The 24,415-nt window shown below is 41.3% G+C and overlaps 1 protein-coding gene across 2 annotated transcripts; it reads right to left on the bottom strand.

Annotated features, from left to right (window-relative positions):
* Positions 1-1,882: 1,882 nt before the first annotated feature.
* cers6 (ceramide synthase 6) lies at positions 1,883-23,912 on the bottom strand. Of its 2 annotated transcripts, XM_024388935.1 has the most exons (11): positions 23,597-23,912; positions 21,594-21,699; positions 20,571-20,701; positions 15,259-15,316; positions 12,055-12,105; positions 11,823-11,915; positions 7,811-7,939; positions 7,282-7,388; positions 3,618-3,774; positions 3,158-3,181; positions 1,883-2,931 (listed from the first exon to the last, which is right to left on the bottom strand). In XM_024388935.1, exons 1-11 carry the CDS (start codon positions 23,764-23,766, stop codon positions 2,764-2,766), a joined length of 1,194 nt encoding a protein of 397 aa, XP_024244703.1. In that variant the 5' UTR covers positions 23,767-23,912; the 3' UTR covers positions 1,883-2,763. The 2 variants fall into 2 exon arrangements, with proteins under 2 accessions (XP_024244703.1, XP_024244704.1); XM_024388936.1 differs by lacking the exon at positions 3,158-3,181.
* Positions 23,913-24,415: the final 503 nt, after the last annotated feature.

The raw sequence follows: 24,415 nt of genomic DNA, 5'->3' as shown, positions 1-24,415 counted from the left end.
GGGCTGTGTCACAACTGGTTGTATATCGGGAGTCTCATAGGGCGGTGCCCAGTGGGCCCAGTGTCGTCCGGGTTAGGCGAGGGTTTAGCTTTACTTGTCTCTTCGCACTCTAGCGCCTCCTTGTGGCGGCCAGGCAGCCTGCAGGCTGACCCCGGTTGTCAGTTGAACAGTGTTTCCTCCGACACATTGGTGCGGTTGGCTTCCAGGTTATGTGGGTGGGTGTTAATAAGTGCAGTTTGGGTCATGATTTGGAGGACGCATAACTCGATTTGCCTCACGAGCTCGTTGGATAGTTGCAGCGATGAGACAAGATGGGATATTGTAAAATACAAAAATAATTTGTGACATGCTACAGGCTGGCCTATACATTTTGCATGTAGGCTGTATAAAATGAAATAAAAATGTTATTACTTTTAATTAAATAATACAAAAACTAAAAATGCGTTATTAGGCTATAGTGCCTTTGAATTGACTTTTAGAAACAGGAGTTGGCCAGTCTGGTTTGAAGGTCATGTGGTGAGCTACACATAACTATTTTGTTTGTTAATTATGAAACTGCATATCTATGGCTCTGGTCTGTCTTAAGAGTGAGGGTAAATTGTAGGCATGTTCTCTGCTATCCACTTTATGTTTTAATTGTTATTATTTTATTTTACAAGCGTGTAAAAATATATGGGGAAGGGAGGGCCATCCATTTTCATTTCAAAGAAGTCCGATTTTCACCATGTATCCCTCATATAATGAACAAAAATATAAACGCAACATGCTACTATTTAATTGATTTTCCTGAGTTACAGTTCATACTAGGAAATCAGTCAATTGAAATAAATAAATGAGGCGCTAATCTATGGATTTCACATGACTGGGAGAACAGATATGCATCTGTTGGTTTACAGATACCTTTTTAAAAAATGGGTCTCTCAATGTCAATAGGCCTCGGGAGCTCGTCACCGTATTTTTGTGCTTTCAAATTGCCATCGTTAAAATGCAATGGTGTTCGTTGTACTTAGTTTATGCCCGTACCATGACCCCACCGCCACCACGGGGCACTATGTTCACATCAGCCACCCGCTCGACGCCATAGACGTGGTCTGCTGTTGTGAGGTTGGTTGGGTGTAAACGAATGTGTGCACAACATTTGAGAGAAATACGATTTTTTGTTGTTGTGCGTATTGAACATTTCTTGGATTTTTCAGCTCATGAAACATGGGACCAATACTTTACATGTTGCGTTTATATTTTTGTTCCGTGTAAATAACGTACAGTCCCTCACCTCTTCAAAACGTTCCCTTTCTCGCAGGCAGAGTAAACCCAGGCGTTTATAATACTGCCAATAAAGTATTATGTAATCGCTTCACATCAAGAAGAGACGGTGGCAAATACATTGCCACAATGCTCAGCATAAAGATGATACTGCATTAGACTTACATAATACACTTCCTTGTCTATGCATGTGTCCTTGGATAATTCATATTTGTCAACACAAGGAAATAGAGAAATGACATGGGCACCTGAAGAGCTATTTCTCTGAAAAAACAAATGCTACTTTAAAGTTGAATATACACTACCTAGTTATATTTCAATGATAATGTATGAGACTGGATGAGCAAGATGAATGACACATTTCTTTTTAAAACAATGGCATTGTACCAGAAGTATTGTTGAATGAATATTAATGGCAAGGATTCAGTCATGATTAATTTCTGAGATGCAATTCATTATCCGCTTAACCTTGAGTGGTTATCAAAGTTTCAAGAGGTAGATTTTTAAAATATTTTTACATTCATAGTCAATGTAATCTACCAATATTACTTAGTGTACATAGTTGCTTGTCACAAGGATAAGTATCTGCTAATTGAAATGAATCAGATCGACAAACATACTTTCTGACTTGCAATCTTTAATATCGTCATGGTTTATAATTGAGTCATCGCTTAATACCTTATATCGGTCTTCCAAGAGGGCCATGAACATTTAATAAAAATACTTACCAGAAATATTGTAGAATACTTATAACAAAATGCTTTAATTTAAAATATAGCATGGCCCTATTTTTACACACACATACATTATTATTTTACTGACATCTCATTTATAGCTTATGGAAGGAGAATGTTTGTATTTCCCATAATGCATTGTTGTGGGACCACATTACTATTCCTTTGTGAGCAAAACAAATTCAGTCACAGTTTTGGCATGTGTTGGTATTGCAGCATTGAAAGCAAATCCAGGTGTTTAGCATTTTGCCAGTGAAAAGACTCATACTGTAATGTGTCTACCTGTTGATGGAATAGTGGACTGATAGATAATTATGGACTAATCCATAATGCTTAACCTTAACACTGACAATGTAGTTCGAGACATGTTTTCAAATTATTGTCAACATATCCATAAAAAAAAAGAACAAAGACACTAACATAATTAACCACCCCCCAGTATGCCAGTCAAGACTACTTTTAAAACAGCATGCTTTCACCATAATAGTGGAATGCTTTCATTCATTGGCTAAACAGAGAGTGGGCTGTACCAACAGGAGTGCTTTGATATTTCATTGAGTGCAGTTTGACGCAAATATAGAGAAAGAGAATAAAATGAGACGGGAAACATGGAAATAATCAAACAGAAAACGGAACTGCATTCACAGATTTCTATTAAGTACTTCCAGTACCAGACAGGCAATGTTGTTCATGTCGCACACATGTAGTATCTATGAATGGTGTTTGCAGCTTTGCTCCAGTGCTTATAAATGTCTCATAGTGGCAGTCAGTGTTCGTCTGGACACGGGGCCCCTGCTGACAAGTACCCGTTGGTCCCGTGGGCTTTATTGGTCCCGTTGGTGGTGCTGTTGTAGTGCTTCTGAACAGGAGCGGGTGGAGGACCGTTGTCCTCGTCAGAGCTGGATTCAATGTCACTGCGGTCGTCTTTCGACACCTGCGGAGAATTGCAGGGGCTGTCAGAACAGCTCATATACAATCTTATGTCATGACAGAGGAAGTACAACCATTGCTATTGGTTTCCCCATTTTACAAATAAGATGAAAACGTCAAAAACAAAAAGGGATGGCTTGTGGGTCAGAACAATCTGTAATTGTGATTTGTTAGTGAGATAGCATGTGACAATAATACACAAATACATCGCTTTCTATTCTACTACTTACATGTAAAGGATTCCACTTCCCCACCTTGGTGGAAAGGTTAGCATAAGGGATAGAAAAGTAAAATCAATGAAGGCTATTGACAACAAAACAGTTTAGTGATTAGCTCCTGTGGTACGTACATTAAAGCTTGAGGGTGAAGAGTTTCCCAATGCTTTGCATCTACAATTAGAAAAAGTAACACGGTAGTACTAAATTCTATGTGTAATGAGAATTACTTTAACTACATAAAGATGGTCCTCTCGCAAAACATTACTGTATGACAATGTCTGCCTCCCAAATTCCACCCTACTGGTCAAAAGTAGTGCACTGCATAGGGACTAGAGTGCCATTTGGAACCCTAACAATGTGACCTGAGGGAGAAACTTAATTGCATGTCCTTGACTCCTCACGTCCTCGCCTCTTTCTTAAAAGCCATTGGAGGAGAAGGTCAGAGAGGAGGGACCTCTGACTTGTCTCTCACCTTTCCTCTAGAGATGGCTCGGCAGGCTATCTTCACTATGAGGTAGGACCAGAAGGAGTGCAGGAACTGCAGCAGGATCAGCAGCAAGTTGAACACCCACCAGGAGGGGTATGGCCCCACGATCTCCCAGCTCTCAAACAAGGTAGTGTTTAAAATCCTACCAGAGAAAGGGGGGGGGGGGTTAGGCAATTTATTTGATAAGTGAACCACACAAAAGACACATTCAGTATTCAGTGTAGCTCATAGCTACAGGATGTAGTAATGAGTTGATTAATTTATTCCTGAAGAGACAACATCTCTATTGGGAATTGGGTAATAGACTTTAATATGCGTCTCTCTCTTTGACATCAACAAAAACCTGTCAACTGAAGTACACGTCAGGAAACCTGAGGCAGCTGTCACCAAATCATTTGTGTAAATCATGTCCAATCAATTGAATTTACTCTAAAAAGGTGGAGGAATAGGCAGGTGGCTGAGAGAGACCCTCAGGGACAACATAGTTGCTAGAAACATCCTCCAGGGATGATCAACCCGGCACAGAAACAGGATGCACTGCTAGCTCAAAGGGTTTTGAGTCTCATAGCCTGTTTTCCATTTGTTTAACGTTAAATCCCTTCATTCACGTGTCCGATGGAATACATTGCATTTGGAGTAGATGACTTCTAAAATGGATGAAGATTTATTTAATGCATTTTTAGAATAAGCCTGTAATCAATTGAGCAACATTTGGAAAATCTCAGGGATGATCAAGGGATGTCAATTTTGAATCTCACTTTTTCCATTTGTCGTTAAGGGGTATTGTGAGTAGATCGCTGTTTATTTAATGCATTTTTTAAATTAGTGAGGGAAAAAGTCAAGGGGTCTGAGCACACAAATTAGTGAGGTATTTGCTTGATATGATTGAGCTATTTCAGTGAAGGTAGAGATATTGCTGGACCAAAAATTCTACATGGTATGAATCCTGCTGATACTGAAGCCATGGCAACAGCTTTCTGGCCGTTGTGGTGCACTCTGCCTGCACTGTGATATACTGTATAACCCACATGACAAGGAGGGGAAATAAAAGAAGAGGAAATCACTGAATAAGACATTTCTAAAGGATTTACTTGTACAATTCAAAAGAAACCTTTCGACAGCGAGAGCACTGCACAGTAGAGGTTTATGGTTTAATATCTCCAGAAGAGAGAGTCATTTGTCATTTGGACCTGGTTATCAACAGCTCTATCCTCGAGTGTGGTCTCAAAGGAAATATATTTTTAGGGTGATAATGTTTTGGGGGTTGTCGTCTTAGAGCAGGATAGTAAATCATGTCCCTTTTGCCTTCTTACATCAACGTTACTGTTGCGAGTGTGACAAGGACATCACACAGTTAGATGGTGAGCACATATTCAAGGACTTCGACTGGTTTTCTACTGCTTCTCTCTCTCTCTCAAGGTAGGATGTCCCGTCACTGATGACATCAAAAACATCCCAGTACAATACAAATTCATCCATCTAATTGGAAGTCCAATGTGAAAATGCAAAACCAGCTGGTATTGATACCAAAAGACACAGACCATTAATAACATCAAGAGGAAGTAAAATGATGTTTTCGACACGTAAATTAAAATGTGTCATTTTAGACTCCAGTCTAAAATGTATCCCAAATAATTGATCTAAAAATAATGTCCCATCTCTCATTTTGTATCCGCTCTCTCTTTACTGGAGAAGATACAGTGCTTTCGGAAAGTTGACTTTTTCCACATTTTGTTACGTAGCCTTATTCTAAAATGGATTAAATAAATAGAAATCTCAGCAATCTACACACAATACCCCATACTGACAAAGCGGAGACAAGTTTAGAATTTTTTGCAAATGTATTAAAAATAAAAAACAAAAATACCTTATTTACAAAAGTATTCAGATCCTTTGCTATGAGACTCGAAAATTGAGCTCAGGTGCATCCTGTTTCCATTGATCATCCTTGAGATGTTTCTACAACTTGATTGGAGTCCACCTGTAGTAAATTCAATTGAGTGGACATGATTTGGAAAGGCACACACCTGTCTATATAAAGGTCCCACAGTTGACAGTGCATGTCAGAGCAAAAACCCAAGCCATGAGGTTGAAGGAATTGTCTGTAGAGCTCAGAGACAGGATTGTGTCGAGGCACAGATCTGGGGAAGGGTACCAAAACATTTCTGCAGCATTGAAGAAGGTATCCAAGAACATTAGTGGCCTCGATCATTCTTAAATGGAATATGTTTGGAACCACCATGACTCTTCCTAGAGCTGGCCGCTCGGCCAAACTGAGCAATCGGGGGAGAAGGGCCTTGGACAGGGAGGTGACCAAGAACCCGATGGTCACTCTGATAGAGCTCCAGAGTTCCTCTGTGGAGATGGGAGAATCTTCCAGAAGGACAACCATCTCTTGAGCACCACCTATCATGCCTTTATGGTAGAGTGGCCAGACGGAAGCCACCCCTCAGTAAAAGGCACATGACAGCCCACCTGGAGTTTGCCAAAAGGCACCTAAAGACTGTCTCTTTGGTCTGAATGCCAAGTGTCACGTCTGGAGGAAATCTGGAACCATCCCTATGGTGAAGCATGGTGGTGGCAGCATCATGCTGTGGGGATGTTTTTCAGTGGCAGGGACTGGGAGACTAGTCAGCATCGAGGGAAAGATGAACGGAGAAAAGTAGAGAGAGATCCTTGATGAAAACCTACTCCAGAGTACTCCAGACCTCAGACTGGGGTGAATGTTCACCTTCCAACAGGGCAACGGCCCTAAGCACACAGCCAAGACAACGCAGGAGTGGCTTTGGGACAAGTCTCTGGATGTCCTTGAGTGGCCCAGCCAGAGCCCGGACTTGAACCCGATCAAACATTTCTGGAGAGACCTGAAAATAGCTGTGCAGCGACGCTCCCCATGCAACATGACAGAGCATGAGAGGATCTGCAGAGAATGGGTGAAACTTCCCAAATACAGGTGTGCCAAGCTTGTAGCGTCATACCCAAGACTTGATGCTGTAATCGCTGCCAAAGTTACTTCAACAAAGTACTGAGTAAAGGGCCTGAATACTTATGTAAATGTAATATTTTTTTATTTGACATTTTTTATGAATTAGGAAAATGTTCTAAAACACGGTTTTTGCTTTGTCATTATGAGGTATTGTGTGTAGATTGATGAGGAAATAAAACGATTTATTCGATTTTAGAACAAGGCTGTAACGTAACAAAATGTGGAAAAAGTCAAGAGGTCTGAATACTTTCCCGAAGGCACTGTATGTCCATATTGTCACTGTAGTATCACAGTAACTACTACAAAGCAACAAAACTCACCAAGACCTGTATAAAATGAAAACCTTCATGGAAAAATTGCAACGCCCATTTGGAGTGTCAGTATTCTGAGATCTACAGTACATTTATGCCTCCTGCACACAGAGACAGATAAGATGCATATAAACAAACATTCTCAGAAAAAGTGATGTGTTAACTGACCGCACACAGACCGCACACAGAGCCCATCATTTCAATTGAGCTGTATTTTTTCATAATGACGACATTCTGCGTCCCAAAAGACACCCTATTCCCAACATAGTGCACTACTTTTGACCCGTGTCTAATAGGGAATAGGATGCCATTGGGGATGCATACATTCGAGGTAGAGACAAAGCATCCTTACCAGACAGGATAGACACCCAACCTGGAGCTGATGAAGACCATGGCAAACATGACAAATAGGAGGTTGCAAAGTCTCTGGCACTTGGCATAGTTGGCCATTTTGGCAACCTAAAACAGACGTCACAGATGCATGTTCACATGAAAAATTATTACAAATGGCATAACACACAATACAAAAATAAACATTGCTTTTTATCATCCACCGTATCTTTTTTTATACACCGAAATAATTTTTTTAGCAGTACATAGTTAAAATCTACAGATGGCCGATTTCCCCCGATAGATGGCCGATTTCCCCTGATAGCTACTGTGCGATTCTAAAACAACCACAAAAGACCACAGGAGCCTCCCTCATGTCCATGGGGTGTGAAGAACACACTTCAGAGCCACGTTCAGTAGCCAAACGTTTTGGAACGCTGCAGACAGAAAAGTATTGAAAAGAAATGACATGTTTGTTCTACAAAACATATTTCCATCTGAACGTTCCACAACGTTGTGCCTCGCTGAACGAGTCCCGTGTCTCTACTCACCTCCATCAGGACGTCGGCGGCGTCGTGGAGACACATGACCAGCGTGCCCACTCTAGCCATGTTGTTGACGTAGGAGAAGGTGATGAGGGTGATTGTCGCCAGGTGGTGCAGAAACATGATCAGGAAGTCCTGTGGACACACACACACACACACACACACACACACATCATAGTCATGTCACACAATGGCAGAGAGAGAAAGCATTCACAGCTCTCCACCATGTGACTCATAGCAAGGGGACTTGTAGAGCATATGGGTTTTATGAAATCCTCTGCGTCATGCAGAGAGTATGACTGCAGCTGTATTCCTTGTGCTCACAGGGGTAAGTGGACTCCTCAGCCCCTTGTACACTTTCTGGCTGCACACTAATCAGAACATATGCTGTGCAATTCAACTTCCCTCCCATCTGCTTTTGATTTGTGTCAACAATTCTGTTGTTTCTCTGAATGCAGGACTCACCTTCATGTCTCATCTACAGTGCCATGAACAAGTATTTGCCCCCTCTCAGATTTCTTCAATTTGTGCATATTTTTGATACCGAATGTTATCAGATCTTCAACCAAAACCTAATATTAGATAAAGGGAACCTGAGTTTACAAATAACAAAGACAATTTATACATATTTATTTAAAAAGTTATGCAATACCCAATGCCCCTGTGTAAAAAAGTAATTGCCCCCTAACACTCAAAACTGGTTGTGCCACCTTTAGCTGCATGACTCCAACCAAACGCTTCCTGTAGTTGTTGATCAGTCTCATGTCGCTGTGGAGGAATATTGGCCCACTCTTCAATGCAAAACTGCTTTAACTCAGCGACATTTGTGGCTTGTCAAGCATGAACTGCTCGTTTTAAGTCCTGCCACATCATCTCAATTGGGATTAGGTCTGGACATTGACTTTTTAGCCATTTTCATGTAGACTTGTGTGTTTAGGATCATAGTCTTGCTGCATGACCCAGCTACGTTTCAGCTTCAGCTCACAGACGGATGGCCTGACATTCTCCTGTAGTATTCTCTGATACAGAGCAGAATGCATGGTTCCTTCTATTAAGGCAAGTCGTCCAGGTCCTGAGGCAGCAAAGCATCCAAAAACAATCACAATGCTTGACCGTTGGTATGAGTTTCTTACTGTGGAATGCAGTGTTTGGTTTTCACCAGGCATAAATGGGAACCATCTCATACAAAAATGTTGACTAAAAATTTGCCAAAAAAGCACCTGGATGATCATTAAGACTCTTGGAGGAATGTTCAATGGACAGATGAGTGAAAAGTATAACTTGCTGGGCGACATGGGTCCCATTATGCCTGGCGAAAACCAGGCAATTACTTTTTCACACAGGGGCATTGGGTGTTGCATAACTTTGTTCATGAAATAAACAAAGTAGGTATGTAACTGTTGTGTTATTTGTGCACTCAGGTTCCCTTTATCTAATATTAGGTTTTGGTTGAAGATCTGATACTGTTCAGTATCAAAAATATGCAAAAGTAGAGAATCAGAAAGGGGGCAAATACTTGTTCACAGCACTGTACTTCAGATACTTTATTGAGTGTGAGAATCACGTCTAGACGAAAAAGTACTAAAATAGAGGGGAGTCTATATGTACTCCAACTAAAGTTGCCTTTAGTCAGTCTAGATCAGCCTGTTTAGATCAGTCTAATCTATTTAAAGCTAGCCTGGTTACAATGTCATGATGAGTGAGGCTGTGGGAGGATGTGGATGACATGGGAGAGCCTCCCTTGTCCACCACGAGGTTGAAAGGAATCAGTACAGCAGGACAACAGCAGAGCAACTGGCCCAGCGCAGGAGGAGGAGGAGGAGCAGTGGTGTGAAATGCAGAATGGAAGCATGGCAAAAATAGAGTGCAGGGAACATACTGGAATTGGCAGGGGGGTGCAGAGGACCTCCTCAATGCGTGGTTTTGTGCATGAAAAAACTGGAAGGAGAAACAAAAACAGACAACATGCCAACAGTCAACACGGAGATGAGAGGTGAGGGCATAAATACTATGGCATCATGGGACAGCTGTGAGTTTGCGATTGAGTGAGTGTTAGGTGTGCTGTGGAGTGGACGGGGTGGGGCAGAGAGAGGAGGAAGAGTCAGGCACATGTCTGGGGTGGGAGGCATGCAAATTGGCATTCTGTGAACAACAAGAACTCTGGAAAAGACCATGGGCCAAGGTGGCAACTCCATAAACAATGACACGTGTTAATGTAAACGAATGGCTGGTGATGCTGATTTGAAAAAAATACTGAAAAGGTTGATTGATGATTCAAATCGTAAAGCTTATACACATGCTGTGTTTTCAATTACCCCCCCCATATTGTAACCTTTGTTCTTGACACCTCTCAACAGTGTTAAAGAAGATAGCATAGCTCATTGAAAAGAAAACGTAAGCAGAGACAATATTGACAGCTCAAACATGGAGGAGCCCTGACCTGTAAAATAAGTATTACAGCTTGAGTATGCGATGTGTTAGAAAGAGTATACACGGACTATACAAAACATTAAAAACTATTTCCATGACATAGACTGACCAGGTGAATCCAGGTAAATGCTATGATCCCTTATTGATGTCATTTGTTAAATCCACTTCAAAATCAGTGTAGATGAAGGCTTGAGACAATTGAGAGATGGATTGTGTATGTGAGCCTTTCAGAGGGTGAATGGCAAGACAAAAGATTTAAGTGCCTTTGAACGGGGCATGGTAGTAGGTGCCAGGCGTATCGGTTCGTGTCAAGAACTGCAACGTTGCTGGGTTTTACCACGCTCAGCAGTTTCCCGTGTGTATCAAGAATGGTCAACCACCCAAAGGACATCTAGCCAACTTGACACAACTGTGGAACACTTTCGACACCTTGTAGAGCCCAAGCCCCAGATTAATTAGTCTGTTCTTAGGGCAAAAGGGGATACTAGGAAGGTGTTCCTAATGTTTGGTATATGCAGTGTACGTGAGTGTCTTAAATATGTGAACAGATATATGTCTGTCTGCATATTCAGCAATTCTGCAGCACTCTCTTCCATAGTGGCTGTGCGCGCGTGCTCCATGGGTTATTGATCTTTAGTCTGGCGATTAAGCGTGAGTGAGCAAACTGGGCCTGATGTCATCCCAGCTGTTTATTTGACCCTCAATTAGTGTTTAACCATCATTCAGGATGAAGTGGAGAGGGAAGCTAGGCTACAAAGGTGATATAACCACCATGAGCTACTAACAAAATCACCTCAGATAAACCAGGGCTAAAACATACGCTGATATCAACAGCAACATGAAACCATTCGTATAATATATGAAACATTTTATTTAATCTTTTACATTTTTAATGACAGTTTTGATCAGTGGCTAAAACAACAAACATTATGCTGAAATAAAAATAATAATGGAGAAATGTGATGAAAATTGACAGATTCTAGGAACTGAATACTGAAATAGGACTCACTTCAAAACAAATGAGGGGAAAACAATTTAGAATGGCTGGCAGAAAATTCTACTCATAAAAGTTTGGAGCAAATGCTAATCCATCTCCTCCTCTCAGAGACCTGTGATTTCACAGAACAGAGACTAGACCACATCAAGGCAAATGCACCACTTCCAGGGACATAGATTAAATAGAGCTAAGTCATGGAACAGACAAATCGGAGGAGGCCTGAATGCAAGTGCAGACAAACATTAATTAGCACTTCCCTCCGAAATTACTACTGTGTAAATCAAAGCTGGAGCTGCACAATACAAAGGATTATAATGGAGAATAAAAAAACAAACTCAGAACGCATTTTGGTGTCTGAATGTTCTAAAACCAGTTGTGAAGCCTTTTCCTTGACTTAATATTGTCTTTATTGTTAAAGATGACTATGATTCGTTTTATTTGGCATTATTATTATTATTAACATAATTACCTTGGTTGAAAGGAAATGGCTGTTAAATCATATGCACACATATCTATGGAGGAAGCAATGTGATAAACAAACAGTCAAATATATCATTCCTATTAATGTATTGACTTAACTGGTATCCTTACCTTCCTCCTGATATCTGTGAACTGGGAGAAGAGCAGGGACAGGTAGAACGACAGCTCCAGTATATAGTAATAGTGGATGTCCACCGTCAGTGGCTGTGAAAAAAGACACACAGAGATCACGAAAGCTATATCAAACCTAGGCATAACAGACCTTTCAAATACAATAACTGTTACAGGTGCAAAGAAGTCGCTTAGCACAAATGGAAAAACAGAGAAAACATGGGAGATTTACCTGATAAGGGTAGTTATACCAGCACTCTCTTGTGTTCCATAGCCATGTGGTCTACAGAGACGACACACGGACAGAATATTAATGTGCCGTTATGCCGTTCCCAAATTAAAAGTGGATTTACATTCATAAAGTGCTATTGATCCCGACACCTGAATGCTATGCTGCCTCTGGCTCAACACTAAATGTTTGATGAAGATCCAGCACATCAATAACCTTGGGACCGTAGCCGTGTCAGATTGCATTTTCATCAAAGGGAAACTTAATTGAATCAAAGCAAGCGTTTGCTGTACGCTAGTAGTGCAAAGTAAATCGCAGGCGCGTTAGCCTGGGGACGACTGCGAATGTTCATTCTGGTCCCAGGCCACATGATGAATGCTCTAGAGACCTGGGGGATGTGGTTAAGACTGTCTTATGTCTTGCCACAAGAGGGACCTAGACTACAGAGGCAGGGTAATGAGCTGCTTATCATCATTATCTCTCACAGGAGACGTTTGCCTTCAATTCCTGACCATAACAAAATGTAACCTACTTACAAATGCTAACTCCGCTTTAGTTGACGTGCAAACTCACACTCTTACATTAGGGTGGAACATAGCAAGAGTTTTCTGGTGGAAAGAAATACAGAATAGGACCAGTAAGCTAACTGAGCTACATTACAGAGTCGTCACTCAATCATCACCCATACTATATCAACTTTGAGTTTAGGAGAGATGATAAGGGCTAGGACACAGTTAAAGGTTCACCATGGTAAGACAGAGACTTGAAGGAAAGGTTCACCCATGTTGAATGTTATATCATTTTTGTGCATCATTTAGCAATGTTCTGTCTTCATGCACAGTACCAGTCAAAAGTTTGGACACAGATACTCATTCAAGGGTTTTTCTTTATTTTTTTTACTATTTTCTACATTGTAGAATAACAGTGAAGACATTAAAACTATTAAAAAACACATATGGAATCATGTAGTAACTTTTTTTTTTAAACAAATCAAAATATATTTTATATTTGAGATTCTTCAAAGTAGCCACCCTTTGCCTTGATGACAGCATTGCACACTCTTGGCATTCTCTCAACATCATGAGGTAGTTACCTGGAATGCATTTCAATTAAGAGGTGTGCCTTGTTAAAAGGCATTTGAGTCAATCAGTTCTGTTGTGACAAGGTAGGGTTGGTATACACAAGATAGCCCTATTTGGTAAAATACCAAGTCCATATTATGGCAAGAACAGCTCAAATAAGCAAAGAGAAACGACAGTCCATCATTACTTTAAGACATGAGGGTCAGGTAAATCTGGAAAATGTCAAGAACTTTGAAAGTTTCTTCAAGTGCAGTCGCAAAAACCATCAAGCGCTATGATGAAACTGGCTCTCATAAGGACCGCAACAGGAAAGGAAGAGTTACCTCTGCTGCAGATGATAAGTTCATTAGAGTTACCAGCTTCAGAAATCTGCATTTAACTGCACCTCAGATTGCAGCCCAAATAAAAGCTTCACAGAGTTCAAGTAACAGACATCTCAACATCAACTGTTCAGAGGAGACTGCGTGAATGAGGCCTTCATGATCAAATTGCTGCAAAGAAACCACTACTAAAGGACACCAATAAGAATAATAGACTTGCTTGGGCCAAGAAACATGAGCAATGGACATTAGACTGTGGAAATCTGTCCTTTGGTCTGAGGAGTCCAAATTTGAGATTTTTTGCTCCAACCGCCGTGTCTTTTTGAGATGCAGAGTATGTGGACAGATGATCACCGCATATGTGGTTCCCACCGTGAAGCATGGAGGAGGAGATGTGATGGTGTGGGGGCGCTTTGCTGGTGACACTTGTGATTTATTTAGAATTTAAGGCACACTTAACCAGCATGGCTACCACAGCATTCTGCAGCGATACGCCATCCCATCTGGTTTGTGCTTAGTGGGACTATCATTAGTTTTTCAACAGGACAAATGACCCAAAACACACCTCCAGGCTGTGTAAGGGCTATTTGACCAAGAAGGAGAGTGATGGAGTGTTGCTTCAAATGACCTGGCCTTCACAATCACACAACCTCAACCTAATTGAGATGGTTTGGGATGAGTTGGACCGCAGAGTGAAGGAAAAGCAGCCAACAAGTGCTCAGCTTATGTGGGAACTCCTTCAAGACTGTTGAAAAAGCTTTCCAGCTGGCTACCTCATGATGCTGGTTGAGAGAATGCTAAGAGTGTGCAAATCTGGCATTAAGGCAAAGGGTGGCTAGTTTGAAGAATCTCAAATATTAAATATATAATATATAATACTTTTTGGGTTATTCCAAATGTGTTATTTAATAGTTTTGATGTGTTCACTATTATTATACAATGTAGAAAATAGTAAAGATAAAGGAAAACCCTTGAATGAGTAAATGTGTCCAAACTTTTGACTGGTACTGTATATCTGAGCTATTGCCGTTCAAGCAGGCAGAAATACAGCCGTTCTGGCGAGTTTTGCGTCACACAGACTTATATCAAACAGAAACGGCGACTTATAGGGAAGTCAGTCGAGTTTGCATCTCCTCCCCTGTAGACCTGTGCTATTAATACCCTCCGGGAGACTCACTAGGCTCAGCTGAAGGGAATGAACTCATTCCACAAAGTGCTTCGTCATGCAAGCTGTTGCAATGAGACATTCTCATCGCAGCAACGTCTCTTATTCACCCTTAATCATTATTCTAAATTAATGGCAGCATCAGCAGCATTCAATTACTATAGACACTCAATAGTCTTCTGGCCTCAGTACATTACACAATAGCACAGAGTCAGACAGACACATGAAAAGACAAGTGATACCCTCAGAGAGTAATGAGGATGTGATTTCCAATTATTTCCTCTATATATCAACATAGAGTAACAACAGCATTAGACTGAAGGTGGTAGTTGACAGGGACTAGTTTCTTAACTGATAATGTGCTCACAGACACTAATATCTGCATAATAAATACTGTGCAGAGAGCAAATCTATCAATTATTTACCAGTGATCACTGGTTGGAGTACTTGAGAGGTGCATTCTTTTTCAGTTGGTACTTCTTGCACAGCACGGTGCATCAAATCTAACCTCATCCACACATCCTTGAGTGCAAGGTTCTGTTATAGCTCCCCTTTGAAGAACGTGTCCTCAATACGGAAAGTGCTGAACAAAGATGTCGGCATTCATCAATTAAATGATTTTGAGAAGTAGCCCACTCACCTTTTTAAGGAAACGCACTCCGTAGGTAAATATATAGAGGTAAAATGTAAATCTCCACCTGTGAAGAAAACAAAGGACAGAGCGTCAGTCAGTAACACAATTATGGGTTTGGATGCATCCTCTGTGGAATGTCAACGAGAGGCCATGTTTGAGCTCCTGTGAGGGAGGTCAATCCAAGGACAGCCAAGAAAGCCACCGTCTGTCCAGGCTCTTTGTTCAATACCGTGACAGCACACAGCACTCAAATCGCACTTGCACGTCTTAACAAACAGTCTCTTATTTTCCCCTATTCATCGGACTACAGTTCCTTTCATTGTAAGCACTGAGTCACTGATGGTTTTCATATACAGAGCTTTTACTTCTTAGACCAATTAGTGGTGAACACAGTAGACGGATCATATTCTAAATCATTTTAAAAAGTCACAGAAGGAAATGAAAATAGCTTTCGGAAAGGAAAGGCCTGTGGACACGTGCGTCATCTTGATCAGCTACTCAGTTACACAGTTACAGCTACTTCAACCCAACAGAAGAATACCAAGGGTGAATTCAACCAGTGGCAGAGACTAGGTTATATTCTAGAACTATGTTACAGTACACGCTAGCCTGTCCTGAGACCTGCTAGCCTGTCAGAGAAGTGGCCAGAGCACCAGGGCTCTCACATCCCAGAGTCTGCATTCCAGGGTGAGTCACTTCCACTGGAGCCCGGACGCCACCGCACTGCTGCATGGCAGAGGGAGGCAGGCACTCCCAGTCCCAACCTCTGGTCTTACATAAGCCAGCATGTACCCACGACTGCTGCGAATTGATGGAATAGGAAAGGGTCTCCTGTGATCGTGGGCTTCTACAGCTCTCAGGCAGAGCAGAGACGGAGACATTTCCAGTTGACACTTCAGAGATCAAAGCCACGCTGTTGCTGCACAGCCCAAAACAATCAACTAATTACTGCACTGAGAACGAGCTGAGAGCTAGCCAATAACTAACACACGTCCTTGTCAGATTACAAGACGGGTTTCGTAATGAGATTCTTTTTATTTTTCTCACAAAAAAATGAATTATTTAAAGAAACACTTGACTAAGACTGATTTTTTTTTTTCTGGTCCGTAACGATGACAAATTGCATCAATAATTCAAGACTGAGTCTTGCCATTAATATGGCCTCTCACGAGTGAAACAGCCTGTCAGCTGCAGGTGTACTCTGGTTTCACACAGTCACAGCAGCACACAGGAATACTCATCATGTATCAGAGACAGGAAGTTCCAACTGACTAGCATGATGCGACAGGGATGTTGTATGAACCGAATAGTCACTGACTCAGAGTATGTGAGCGGAGTTGACGGGCCGGGAATCCCGCTCATTGCGCAAAAAAAATATGCTCCGAGCTCACAAGGGGAAAAAAATCTGCATCTCCAAATTCACCCCTTTCATTAAAAATCACTATTTAACCAACACCCATCGACTTTTGTGACTACCTGGATCTACAATTTGGTTTTGAAGTATTGGAGCCAAACCATGTGACTTGAATGAAAAGTATTTTAATAAAACATGAAAAGATGAATGTAAGAAGCGCTTATTATTTCAAATTGGCTACATGTCATATTAAACAGCATATAAACACTTTTCGTTCCTAAGAAGGAACGAAAATGATTTATTTAGGCTATATTATTTCGAGGTTGTAGCCTACAAAGTAATACATTGTGAAGCATTTGCGAGTGTGACACACTAGGCTGGTAGGGAGTTAGGGACATTAAGCGCTCAGCATTTTAAACAACATTTTGTTGTATTAAATCATTATAGTCTATAAATTGCACAAATGGGCTGTGACTTACTTGGAATAAAATACAAATTAAATGAGTCTACGGTGCCTTTGAATACATTTTTAGAAACACAAATTTGGCCAGAGTCTGTAGCTTCAGGCTCATGTGATAGTGCCTGGAGAGCAGGTCAGCAGCAGAGAATACCCTAAACACCTTTTTTTGGATGCAGAGTTGTAATGTATATATTTTATTCTATAGGTAGGCCTAAAGGTTTTTCGACAAAAATAACCCAATCAAAACAGAAAGCTCCTTGAAAGTTGGAATATGCCAGGCCTATTGGGCCAAAATCAATTATGGCCTATTGTATAGATAATATAACATAAGTGAAGGAAACTTTTTTCAGATTTTTTGTTTATAAATACTTTGCTACCATGACACACTTAATTAGCTACCCATCTCATTCCTTTCTGTAGGCATGTGCACGTAGTGAGTACATATCATGCTTTCGGGTATATTTGTTTTTTTCAGATTCCACAATGATTCTTTAGTTGTGGACACTACATCACCGCACGCCCTCTCTTACTCCTCATCTTTTTAAGTCACCTTGATTTTGCACTTGTGTGTTTTATCAGTTTCTTTATGAAAATATTTAGCGAACTCCATGACAGTAGCTAAAGCAAGTGCAGCACACAAGGAGCAGCACACAAGGAGCAGCACACAAGGAGCAGCACACAAGGAGCAGCACACAAGGAGCAGCACACAAGGAGCAGCACACAAGGAGCAGCACACAAGGAGCAGCACACAAGGAGCAGCACACAAGGAGCAGCACACAAGGAGACTACAGACGCATGCTGGGCCGGGCACGCCCTGAGCTCGTGAAGTGAGCACTACTGGAGCTAAATTGGAATGGGCAAGAAGGCCGACGCACACAGCCTTCGGGGATTTCGCTCCACGCTCCAGTCAAATTGGGCAAGCTCCGCTCACATACTCTGTCACTGACTGGCCTCAGAGGGGGAATTTTACAAATGCTGATCATGCTGTGTGACACTGGGAGTATTGCTTACATCCAGGTGGTTTTAGTGTGGGTAGCTTTAGCTGGCCTTACTTCTTGTAAGTCTTTTTGACAGCCAAAGACAGAAAACACAACATGGTAGCCTATGTAATGATTAATACACTACAGTAAATCCATGTTAAGTCCTTTTTCTGATGCATCAAATGTCAGTGATCACAGTACATAGAGACCTTACCTGTGCTCTGGTTACAAACAGAACATATTTTCACATTTGAATGAGAAGAAAGGCCGGCATTTATGGAATTCAAATAATTAAGCCACAAGTTATTTTGCTCTCTGTGCTGCTTGAGTAATTGTAAAAACAAATGAGGTGGACTCATTTACCTAATGATAGGTCAAGAAGATGGTTGCTTGGCAACTGGTTAGTCAAACACTGTAAAAGAGTGTGCTATTCAGGGCAGGCCCTACCATTAGAAAGCTAAACTGACCAAGACGCACCTCACATAATTCCACCCAAAAGCAATTCAAACGTATATACAGTATATCACATGGGCTATTTAGGTGACCGCTGATGCCGCCCCATGATAAGCAGTGCCTACTTTGCCAAAGTCAGGGGTGCAAAATATGTATCTTGTCCATGCCCAGTGTGCCTCTCCAGGGTGCTGTTGGAGAGATGCAGCACTCCAACAATGCTCAAGTTAACATACATCATGTAGCCTATAGTAGAAAGAGTCATAGCCTATGTGGTTTTTCTGAAGCCTACAAAACTGGAGATGATTCTCATGGAAATGTTATAAGACAGATACTTGAAAAAAGAAAAAAAGAAAAATCATGCATGATCTCTATTCAAATAGTCTGATACTATATTCTACATGGCAATTTGTCTCCCCTAGGGCGGCACCACGGACAGGACCGGGCCTGGTGCCATTTATGTACAATTACTATGACTCACAACTACTTTCTCTAAATATTGTTTTTGCTGGTGACCGTATACCAGATGGTACATGGTCCTGTCGTTTTAAAACATGACGATACGCTTAGACGTTATCAATCACGGCCCAGTTCCATTGTGTTCTGTGGTCAACATAGAGCAGAAAGCTGCAGAGTGAATTGTCACATTGTTCCTCGCTGCTTTACCATAAACATTGTCACAAATTAATGCAAATATTTATGTCCCTCAAAATGTCTGTATTAGGACGTTCCTGACATTCCATCTCACGAAACACAAATATGAGCTTTGTCTTTTATACCTCAGCGGATTATAATCTACTACCTTTGTTTTTTTCCCTCTTGACAGAATTGAACCACTGAGGACCATGGAGGGATGGAGGCAGATCGGTTCAGACAACCAGAACCGTGGTCTAAAACAAAGCCCTTGCCCCACTGGGGACTGGGGACCAGACAGACCCGATATAACTAGCTGCAAAATAAATAACGGTGTGCCGTGTCGTTGGACTCTGCTGTCTCCAGTCTAAATGGATCTCTCTTTGTTAGCATAATGAAAAAGGGAACAGTGGCCTCACCTTTGGCCATCCTGAAATGTCTGAGAACATAGTGTCCTATCAAACCCAAACAGCTGTATACAAGGCACTAATTACAGTAGGATTGCTGCTGAGATGAATGTGGCTGGTTCAGTTTAGGGAATTGCAAGCTACTGAGACAACAGAGAAACCAATCATGCGTCCAATCCATTCTGAGTCTGTCCACTCCACTATGCCGACAGACACAACACTGCATATATTTCAAATGTAGGGGCTTCCTTGATTGAATTTTAGCAGAAAATATTGAGAAAACAGATTTGCTCTAGTTACAGAGGCTATGCTTTCGTGAGACGACTTTCTTTTGTTATTCCGCCAAAGTAACTGAATCATGGTGTTTTCACTCTGACAAACTGAATTTGATATTTCTCTTTGAAGATCAAATAATGACTGTGCCAATTGTCAAAGCAGTGAGTCCCTTTAACAGTGAGCTCCTTGAGTGAGCAGCCCCAGGGCATCAGAGACCCACTCTGTGCCTCGCTGCTTCTCCCACTGCCAGCCTGGCTACACTGGTGTCAGGCATGAGCCCACTCTGACAGGCTTGTTCATCTAGTAGATATCCCTCCAGACAGGAAACTCTAGGTATCCAACCCCTTAGATCTGTTTCCACTGAACAAATGTGCACATACAGTGCCATAAAAAAAACAATTGGCCCCCTTTCTGATTTGATCTATTTTAGATACTGAATGTTATCCGATCTTTAACCCAAAAAAACCAATTCCCCTGTGTGAAAAACGAATTGTCCCCTTACACTCAATAACTGGTTGTGCCACCTTTAGCTGCAATGACTGCAACCAAACGCTTCCTGTATTTGGACAACATGGGCCCCATTATGCCTGGCGAAAACCAAACACTGCAATCCTTTTTGGTTGAAGATCTGATAACATTCGGTATCAAAAATATGCAGAAGTAGAGAAAAGTAGAAAATTGCAAATACTTTTTCACAGACTGTATGGGTTTATATTAGTGACAATAGGTGGCAGTCTGAAGCTGTCGAGACCTCTTACATGCTCTCACAAAAGCGAGCCAACGTGCTGGGCTTCTCCTGGTTCCTGCGCTGTCGGAACCAGCGCTGGATGGTCCGCACATCCCAGTCCAGCTGTTTGGACAGGCCCTCCAACCTCTTCTCATCTGGGTGCTAGGAAACACATGATCCAGACACCTGACTGTTAACAAGGCTGTCATTATTGTCGAAAGTTAAAACAGTCTTGATATTCGCTGAAATCAAAAGGCAATCAATGTCTCAACATTTCATCAGCATGATGCACTATGGGGTAGTGAAACTAGGGCTGGGGAATTGCCAGGGACCTCACAATACGACATTATCACAATACTTAGGTGCCGATACGACATGTATTGCGATTCGATACTATGATTTTATTGCGATTCGGTGTTCCAAACATATTGCTCACCATATGTCTGCTGCAGAGGGAAAAGAGAGAGCCATGAGAAAACAAGTCTTGATCAGTCATGGAAATAAAAGTGCTGAAAACAAATTGACTCCCTATTTAAAAAGAAGATGAAGAACAAGCTATGAAGGAAATATAGTGGAGTTTTGGTGCAAGTACAGCCAACTAGCGCAAAAATAATATTGAGGTACTATCAAAACGATATGATACATAGTCAAAAATAATATCCCGATATGTAACTATCGGTTCCCCCCCCCCATCACTAAGTGAAACTGTGATCACCTGAAAAGAAGCTGAGAAGACACACCTTCGTTTCCATCTCTGAGGATGCACAATGACTGAGGATGTCTACCTTTGTGTGGAGGTAGTCTGCCAAGTTTCTCAGTATGTGAATCTGAGCATTTGTTAAAGGACCTTCATCCCTTTCTGAGCTAATAATAACCATGGTGCATCAATAGAACGAGGCACAAATACTTTCAAACATGATGTCTGGCTTTCTAGACTCAAACTGAATCCAATGCCTTTAGCCAAGAGACAGATTTTAATATGCAGTATGTTATCAGCACTACAAAATGCAAACAAAAGATGGAAACACAGGAACTATTTTTAAATTTTATTTACCTTGGTGATAGCAGTGAACACCTTCTCCAAAATGGCATTGGGCTGGGCTTTCTGTGGTCCATTGGCTTGTATCTTGAGACCCAAGGCACATGGTCTGGCAATAAACCTACAAAGAATTTAAAAAACAATATCAGAATATTCTCACAGTGGGTACTGTATCATCATCATCATCAACTAATTGTTGTTACACAGAAAAGTGTTTTTTTGCTGGTGGTAAATAGGGACAATCGTGGCAGACACATTGACAATATTGACAACAGGTTGTTAAAAATAAATCTCAATGCTTAAAAATCTTATCCAACTATAAGTACAATGTGTGAATTGCTGAATTATTATGTCAGCGTGCATCGTCAGCTATTCACAATATAAGAATTTGGCTAAATTTGACAACCGTATAAATGAAAGATGGCATCATGGAGCTATATGATTGACTAACAGTCACATTAATGGACAAAGGGTTATGGAAGATGAAACTGCCGAAAGTGTACGCCAAGATCAAGATAAAAATGTCCATGTTCAGACAGCTGAGAGAGACAGACAACAAGAGATAGAGAGTGAGAGAGAGATATTAGCAGTGTAGTGGTCTATTCATAATAAGTCCTTACTCTGCAAATGAAGTGTGTTGTCAGCAATCAGAAAATCTGACCAGCCAAAAACAGACCATTCATGAGGTAAACGTTATGCCTCACAACGTGAAAAACCTCAGCTGTTAAAGCCTGCCTTAAAAGTGAATTGTGAACACTGACTCAGTATAAATGTAATTTAGAATCCTAGCTGCTATTGACAGAGGTAGTGTTGTCTTCAGTGAGAGGGAACATAAGAGCAACAGCAGTTGTTGGCAGATTCAATGGACACTAATCCAGTAAAACAACGTGTAGTAGTAGCAAATAGTATCATAGATACCCTTGTCCGATAATAGTACATGTGAGGCTCGTGTAGGCATAAGCAAGCTGCGTGTATAATCTACCACTAAAAAGCAAACATCTCGGTCTAGAAACACTTCCCAGCAGGAACCACAGTCTTCACTATTTTGTTTGGCCTATTAGTGCGACCATATTTTATTAGGTCATATCATCCGTAATCAAAGACATTTACATTTAACGACAAGCCTCTCAACTGTCCCATGAAGACGTATACAGCACACATATTTCCAAGAAAAAGTTCCATTGTGAATGATTACAGAAGGAGTGGTGGGCTGGCTAGTGAGGTGTCACGGTGGTGGCGGTGACAGCAGCCAATCAGTGACATGTATGTAGCCTACACTAAAATATAGTTCAACTGTAGCCTACTGACGAATGCACACACATCTAAATCAGACACCTACATGCTATATCATGATGAGCCGATATAAAGAGTCTAGTATTAGGCAATGTTGAGACACTGCTGAGGGGATCTGTCTGTTTCCTACTGATGTCTGTGGTCTATATTGTACAGAGCATCCCATGTGTCTGAGTGGTGTACCGGTCTAGCGTCAACACTTAGCCTGGTAGGCTATGTACAAATGGGATAGGCAGGCTTTCAACAATAACACGAAGCTCAACACTGATCACCATCAAGACATAGGCAGCACAGACCCTTGCAAGGTCAATAGTAGGCTACATTATACGAGCATGACTCGAATAATGTCCTTGCCTCCTATTGACAGCTGCAACTTGCAACTTGCAACTTGGATGCAAGGCCAGCATGCATCTTATTATGGAGAAAACAATTAATATCCAAATGCAGCTCTTTTGCTCTGACATATTATTAATATATAGAAGAAGCTTTGTTACAATGTAACAGACAGGCCTATAGAGAAGCTAACGTTACAATGTTACCTTGATACATCGCATCATGTGCATGTCATTGTCTAGAAATTCAGTGTGAGCGATACATGCTTCATTAGCCTACCCGAGACAATGTTTTTTTTAAACAGGCTTTCTTTAGGCTACATGTCAATTAAACGAATCCAACATCATCTCCAGTTATACCAATATAAGGTTATCACTTCTGAATGCACCCACCTTTCGAAAACCAGTCGAATCATAAAGATGCAGAAGGCTAAAGGACAAGCCACATACAAATCCTCGGCTTGCGGGAAGGTTGCCTCATCTGTGTTTTTTAAATCAGCCCAGGTTACATTGTGAGGGAGCCAAAATCTCTCGTTCCAAAACCATGCCAAAATACCAGCCATTTCCTTGTATTGTGTACGCGTTGTCCACTTTACCAATGGACCAGAAATGAATGCGATATCAATGGCCTATTGCGTAGTTGCAGCAGTCTCACGCTCGATCTTCCCAGGTTTTTAGTGTGATGGGATCAGTGTACGCGCCGCCCGTCTATTTCCCACGCGTGTGTCGTGAACGACATTAGTGTGAGCAACAATAGTGAAAGCGGGTTGCCTTCAAAATAAAAGTCCTCTATTGAAACATGAAACAGGTAAAAATAGTGGAATCATGCCACAATTGGACTAGATAATGCTTAACATGGAATGTTTATGTTGGTAACCCTCGTAACCCGAATATGTTGGTAACCCTCAATGCCGGTGTTTGGAGGATATATTGGCATGGTTTGCTGGCCCGAGACGAACAACACACGTGCCAATATATCCTTCAAACACCTGCTTCGAGGGTTACCAACATACTCGGGTTACCAACATATTAAAATAGTGAATACAGTATTAGCAGATACAGTATTAGCATCTTAGTAAATTCCACATGGTTGTGCTCTGTGAGTGTCACTGAGTAGGCTGGTACCGCATTTCATGGAAGTACAATCCATACGTTAGGCTGTACAGTGCAATATTAATGTCCAGTATACATGCACACAATAAACCGAATGGA

This window comes from Oncorhynchus tshawytscha, linkage group LG26 (genome assembly GCF_018296145.1).
Source record: "Oncorhynchus tshawytscha isolate Ot180627B linkage group LG26, Otsh_v2.0, whole genome shotgun sequence".
NCBI lineage: Eukaryota > Metazoa > Chordata > Actinopteri > Salmoniformes > Salmonidae > Oncorhynchus > Oncorhynchus tshawytscha.
Note: the sequence above shows the minus strand (reverse complement) of the source record. Positions and strands in the feature narration are given on the sequence as shown.

What these genes read in the sequence shown, in the direction of transcription:
- cers6 (XM_024388935.1), bottom strand. Translation starts at nt 23,766, where the DNA reads ATGGCTGGTATTTTGGCATGGTTTTGGAACGAGAGATTTTGGCTCCCT. An exon ending in TCACAGATATCAGGAGGAAG is followed by an intron (nt 7,940 to 11,822) that starts GTAAGGATACCA and finishes GTGTGTCCACAG; the next exon opens with GACTTCCTGATCATGTTTCT. An exon ending in GAGCCATCTCTAGAGGAAAG is followed by an intron (nt 3,182 to 3,617) that starts GTGAGAGACAAG and finishes CTTTCCACCAAG; the next exon opens with GTGGGGAAGTGGAATCCTTT.